The sequence below is a fragment of the Myotis brandtii genome, unplaced genomic scaffold (genome assembly GCF_000412655.1).
Source record: "Myotis brandtii unplaced genomic scaffold, ASM41265v1 scaffold250, whole genome shotgun sequence".
Lineage (NCBI taxonomy): Eukaryota > Metazoa > Chordata > Mammalia > Chiroptera > Vespertilionidae > Myotis > Myotis brandtii.
The window spans coordinates 5519109-5525406 of NW_005359478.1; the positions used below are offsets into that span (position 1 = coordinate 5519109).

The 6298-nt window shown below is 41.0% G+C and overlaps 1 protein-coding gene across 1 annotated transcript in view; it reads right to left on the reverse strand.

The window, feature by feature from the left end:
* Positions 1-1491: 1491 nt before the first annotated feature.
* SLC9C2 (solute carrier family 9, member C2 (putative)) overlaps positions 1492-6298 on the reverse strand; it is a 48193-nt gene continuing 43386 nt past the window's right edge. Inside the window, exons 23-25 of the mRNA XM_005867730.2 lie at positions 5592-5723; positions 3515-3700; positions 1492-2137 (exon numbers count right to left, since the gene is read on the reverse strand). Of these exons, the coding sequence (XP_005867792.1) occupies positions 2003-2137; positions 3515-3700; positions 5592-5723 (453 nt within the window). The 3' untranslated portion in view covers positions 1492-2002. The remainder of the gene's footprint in view (positions 2138-3514; positions 3701-5591; positions 5724-6298) is intronic.

Here is a 6298-nt window from a genome sequence, read left to right on the forward strand (position 1 = left end):
GCAAAATGGCAGCTTCTAAAAATATTCTATAATTTTAATTATTAATTAATTCAGGTGAGCTAGATCCTGGATTTTCCAATTCCGTGAGTTTCCACTAAGTCTCTTTTTCACCACCTACATTTTGCTATTTGACTTCAGCTGTGTAGTTTCATATTCACACTAAGAAAAGTCTGACTCAAGTACCAAGTTTATTACCTCATCTTTTCTCTTCCAGGTTTGATCTCTGCTGGTCACTTGAGGACCAGTGTTGACTGAGCCTGTTCAAACACATGCATCAAACAAAAATTAAATCCAGAGTTTAAGAATAAAAGTAGCAGAAGAATATTTTAAAATACCAATTTGCTTTCTCCCTGTAGGTCTCCCTTTCTCTTCCCTTTTAAATGGGCTCTTCCTTCCCGCAGGGAGATTTGTTAATAGGCTCCCAAAAGTCCAATAGGGGACTGAGAAACTCAAATGACAGCAGGCAGGTCAGGCACGTGATTAAAGTGGGCTGGATATAAGACAAGAGCAGTGTGGACAGCACCTGCTTCCCCAGTGGGAGCCAGCTGGTACTCAGCTCTGATTGTTGCCACATACAGAAATGGGGACTGAGTGTTGGCAGATGTTCTGATATTTTCAAGAGAAGCTCAAAATCTGGATTTTTTTTTTTAATGTGAAATTTCTGGATGTTTATACTTGGCAACTAATTTTAAATTTGTAAAAGAAAACATGTGCAGGTCAAATGCAGTGTACCGGCTGCATCAGTCCACGGGCTTAGCATATATGACTTCTGTCTCAAACTCATTGGGGAATACAGAATGATATATTTCCCTCAGTGTCTCTGGAATCATTCAAGGAAGGAGAGGGACCTACTTCCACGTCATATCTCTGACTCAACAGCCCTCAGGATGTCCTGAGGCTTGCCATACACCACTGTGTCCCATGAGTAATGTGGAGCAGCTGAGCTAGAGACTGAAGGGTGCAGTAATGGTCATCTTAGTGTTAGCCAGCTCGGGCAGTAGCAGAGGGAGCTCCCAAAATCAGATGCTGCATATAACCCCAGAACAGGGCATGGAAGGTGAGCCCTAAGAATGTCTGAGTTGAACTTGCTTCTAGGGGAGAAGTGAAATTACATGTTGAATGTCTGCCTCTCTTCCCCACAGGGGTAGACGCCTTGTTTGGCTCACTCACCGACTAGTGCCTGGCACAATGACCAGCACACATTGGGGTTGCATTTTGTAAGAATTTTGCAAATGAGAAATAATGAGATATAAACTAATAGAATGTCACTTTTGGCACACAATTTGTCATATATACCGCCCACCCCCCAATTAACAATTCATTAACAATTGCATCATGTCTAAGTTAGCAGGGTCACACGAATTGTGAACACTGGAAATGGTGCTAAGTAGAGTAAATTAAGGAGGACTCTTCAAGCTGGGGCAGCTGGGAGAATGATTATGGGGCTCTGTAAGCGGGGGGGTGGGGGGGAATGCTGAGCATTGAATGAAATATCTTGAATGTATTTTCTCTAGAGCAAGGCCTTCCTATCTAGTCTTTGTTTACTGCTTAGTACCGGGATACATAAAATTGGGTACTAATACCCATTCAGTGACTGTTGTTACTTAGTGACTATCAAAGTACACCTCAAAGCAAGTTATCTGAGTTGTGGCAGTGACCATGGTTTGGAATTCTCAATGGAGATGGATAAGGTCCCAAATTCCCTTAGGTTGTTGGGAGCAAACCAGCTCCCCACACCAGGGCCCACTGAAACCTTCCCCATGCCCACTCTTCCCCAATGGTGCTGTGTGGTTCCAGCTTCCCAGGGCAGAGAGTGAAACATAAAAGCTGCTCCCCGCACCTAGCAAGGGTTTGAAGGGAAGGTCATAGAGCAGAGGAGCCACCTGATTTCAGCGTCTAGAAGTCTGATATGTGCCCTCCCAGAAGCAATGTGGCTGTCGGTGGGCCCAAGAATGGGGGTTGATGATAAACCCACACAATACCCTCAACTCATTTACATTTATCAAAATTCCTTCCCAATGCTTTTCCTACCACTAAAGGGAGACCCCTTGCCTGTGATCTTGGAATCACTGGAAACTTTGACAGGCTCAGTTGCTTGGATAATCAGTAGCTTGCTTAAATCTGAAGTTCCCTGAACCTAAAGGAGAAAAGTCCAAATTAGTCAAAAGTGCATTCTTTGATCTCTAAGCTGGCTGCTTCCTAAACTTTCCAAAGAATATTAGAAATAAGCCAAAACCTAGAACTGGGCCTTCAACCTAAACTCTTTCTCATTTCAAATCCTCTTGAATGTTGCTTCAAAAAGCCTTGTACCAGCAAATTATTTTTTTGCATATTTATAGACATCAGGAATTTTCTGCACGTTACTTGTAACTGGACTGGGAATTCTCAGTTTAAACAGAAAACCCATAATCCACTGAGTTACTTTTACTCCTTAGAAATACAAGGGCTCAGGACCCAGCCTTCCCACATGGCAGGATGGTCTTCTTTTCTCAGAGTTTTTGCCCACAAAATCTGCCCTCCCAGAATGCAAGTAGTGGAAAAGTAACAATAACTATCATTTCTAGGGAGAACCAAGATGGCGGTGTAGGCAAATGCCTGTACTCGCTGCCTCCCACAACCACATCAAAATTGCAACTAAAATATAGAGCAACCATCATCCAGAACTGCCGGAAAGCTGGCTGAATGGAAGGCCTACAACTAGAGAAGTAAAGAAGAAAGCGCACGGAGACTGGTAGGAGGTGCGGAGGTGCGGAGCGGCAGGTCCAGCACCCACGTGCCGCTTTTTTAATTGGGAGGGAGATTACCTCTGCGGAGGCCGCCCATGAGGAGCAAGAGGTCCCAGCTCCACACCAGATGTCCAGCCCAGGGTCCCAGAGCTGAGGAAAGAAGTCCCTATGGGCTGTAAAATCCAGTGGGGATTGGGGCTCAGTGACACAGAGGCTGCTGGAGACCCAGCTGCTCCTCTTAAAAGGCCGGCACCACGAACTTACAAGCTCCCGCTTCTCTGAGCTCCAGTACTGGGTGAGGCTCTGGGGGACCCAGACACATACTAGGAGAAACCGGACTGTCTGGCACTGGGGCAGGAACTCGGGGGCGGCTTTCTTCCAGACAGAGGTGCTCGCAGGGGTCATTGTTCCTGTGCTGGGACCTCCCTAGTTGGCAGGGATGACTGGCAGCCATTTCTGTTTGCTCAGCCCTGGTGATTCCCTGAGACCTCGCCCCACCCTGTTCCTTTCTCTGGGGAGGTACAGCACCACACCAAGGCAGACAGCATGGTGAGCAGAGAGCAGGCTGATCCCAGCTCTTACCTGCCCCTCAATCACAGCCTTGTGCAGGGCACAACCTGCATGCAGTACACAGAAGTCCTGGGTACGTTTTGGCCATTTTGTTAAGGGCAGGTGAGACCTGCAGAATCTTTCCAGGTTAAATTTATTTTTAAGGTGGTCAGTTGAGTATTAAAGCCACTTATGCAGCACCGTGGAATGCAAATGACTCTAGAAATGATCCTCCTTACCTGCTCACAGGTTTTAGATAAGATGCAAGGTGCAAGGAATGGTGCCTCTGTCTTTGTATCCATCACACTGCCATAGACGACAATCACCAACTTCATGGTCGCCCAGTCAATAGTCATCTCGTTACAGCTTGATAAAGTCTCCACGTATGCCACATTGAGTGCCACACACCTCTGGAATGTTATGTCCTACAATAAAATTACAATTTTCTATAAGTCATACACAAGGTCATACACAATGACACAAGGTATCAAAACGAGAAAATTCAACAGCAATACCGTCATAATATGGGACTTTAACACCCCACTGTCATCAATGGATAGATCTTCCACACAAAAAAATCAAAAAGGAGACAGCAATCTTAAACGACACACTAGATCATATGGATTTGATATTTACAGATTATTTCATTCCAAAGCAGCAGAATATACATTCTTCTCAAGTGCTCATAGGATATTCTAAAAGGTAGATCACATATTAGGACACAAAAATAAGTCTTAACAAATTCAAGATTGAAATCATACCAAGCATCTTCTCATATCACAATGGCATGAAACTAAAAATTAACCACAATAAAAAAAAACGCTCAAAAAACATTCAAACACATGGAAGCTAAATAGCACACTATTAAACAATGAATGTGTTACCAATGAGATCAGGAAAAAAGCAAAAATTACCTGGAAACAAATGAAAATGTATACACAACAACCCAAAATCATAGCATTACAGGCACCTGAAGAAACAAGAAAAATCTCAAATAAACAATCTAACCCTACACCTAAAAGAACTAGAAAAAGAACAACAGGAAAAGTAAGTAGAAGGAATGCAATAATAAAGATATCAAAGCAGAAATAAATGTTATAGAAACAAAAAACAATATAAAAGATCAATTAAACCAAGAATGGCTCTTTGAAAAGATAAACAAGATTGATGAACCTTTTACCAGACTCATCCAGAAACAAAGAAGACCCAAATAAAATCAGAAATGAAAGAGGATAAGAAACAACTGACATCACATAAATACAAAAGATTGTAAGAAAGTATTATGACTAATTATAGGCCAACAAATTGGACAACCTGGGTAAAATGGACAAATTTCTAAAAACATACAATCTTTCAAAACTGAATCAGGAAGAAACAGAAAACTTGTATAGACCAATAACTAATGAAATTGAAGCAGTAATAAAAAGACTTCCAACAAACAAAAGTCTTAGACCAGATAGCTTCAAATCATAGGCAAATTTTGCCAAACATTCAAAAAGCACATATCCTTAAAATATTCCAAAAAATTCAAGAGGAGGGAAGACTTCTAGGCTCTTTTAACAAGACATTCAATAAAATCCAGCACTGATTTATGATTAAAACTCTCAGCAAAGTGGGAATAGAGGGATCATACCTCAACATATTAAAGTCCATATATGAAAAACCTCCTGACAAAATCATACTCAATGGACAAAAACTAAAAGCATTTCTCTTAAGATCAGGAACAAGACAGGGATGTCCACTTTCACCACTCTTATTCAACACAGTTCTGGAAGTTCTAGTCACAATGATCAGACAAATAAAAGGCATCCAAATTGGAAAGAAGAAGTAAAACTCATTATTTGCAGATGACATGATATACATAGAAAACATTAAAGATTCCACCAAAAAACTACTAGATCTAATAAATGAATTCAGCAAAGTAACAGGATACAAAATCAGTATCCAGAAATTGATGGCATTTTTATACACCAATAATGAACTATTAGAAAGAGACAAATACTTAAACACTTAATCGCTGAGGCACAAAAAACATAAGAAAATTAACAAATACCTGGACTTTTGCAACTTGAGAACTATTCAAATTCTGGAATCTAAACTTGTACTCTTGAAACTTATAGAGTCTTATTAATGAATGTCACCCCAGTACATTTTATTAAAATAAATAAATAAGTAAATAAATTCTGGAATCTCCAAAAGAGAGATTCTTCTTTAGAAGATCAGACATAATTGTCCCCTCTGTCTTTGTCACAAAAATACGAAGTGCATTTTGTAAAAAATACAGTCAATCACTTATGTTTTAATCGTGTCACTTACCTCATCAACAAGAGCTGATTCAAAATACTGATAGGCGGTGCCGAGAGCAAGCTTTAGCCATATTTTGTATTCCAGGGACGGCCAGAAGACATCAAAGCCCTCATATAAATCCTCCAGGGAGATGAAGCAGGCCTGAAATGACAAGATGTCATGCAGCAAGCTCAATTTGGAACTAAATTACAAGACCATCAGAAAACAAGATGCCTGTCACTTTCATCTTTATCAAAGTCTACCATTTAAAAGCACTGTATTGTTGGAGAGGTTGTTTTTTATGTATAAGGCAATACAATTTATAGTCCAATTAAAGCTATAGACCTACTAGTAGGCTAGGAAAATCAATACCAGTCAATAGCTAAGATAAGGATATGGCACATGAGCCCAGGATCCAGGAACTAAGCCACATAAGTTACCTATTTTTATTGCCACAGTAGATAAAGTGGGCTCATGTAAAGTCTGTTTCCAGAGGCGAAAGGCTTCCCTGCAGAAAGAAGACTACACTTCCAGAATTCACGCTACATGAACTTCAGTCAATTCAATTCAGTTTTGTGACTAAATTCATGCCTCCTATCCTCTTCCAGAAATGAAATGGTATGAAACTGATACAGCAACACTCCCTCTGTGCCACACACCCCTGAGACTGGTCCCTCTCGATTGCATCAGAGTCCCAAAAGCTTGAGAATTCTGTGTAAGCAGAAACTTTGGCTCTC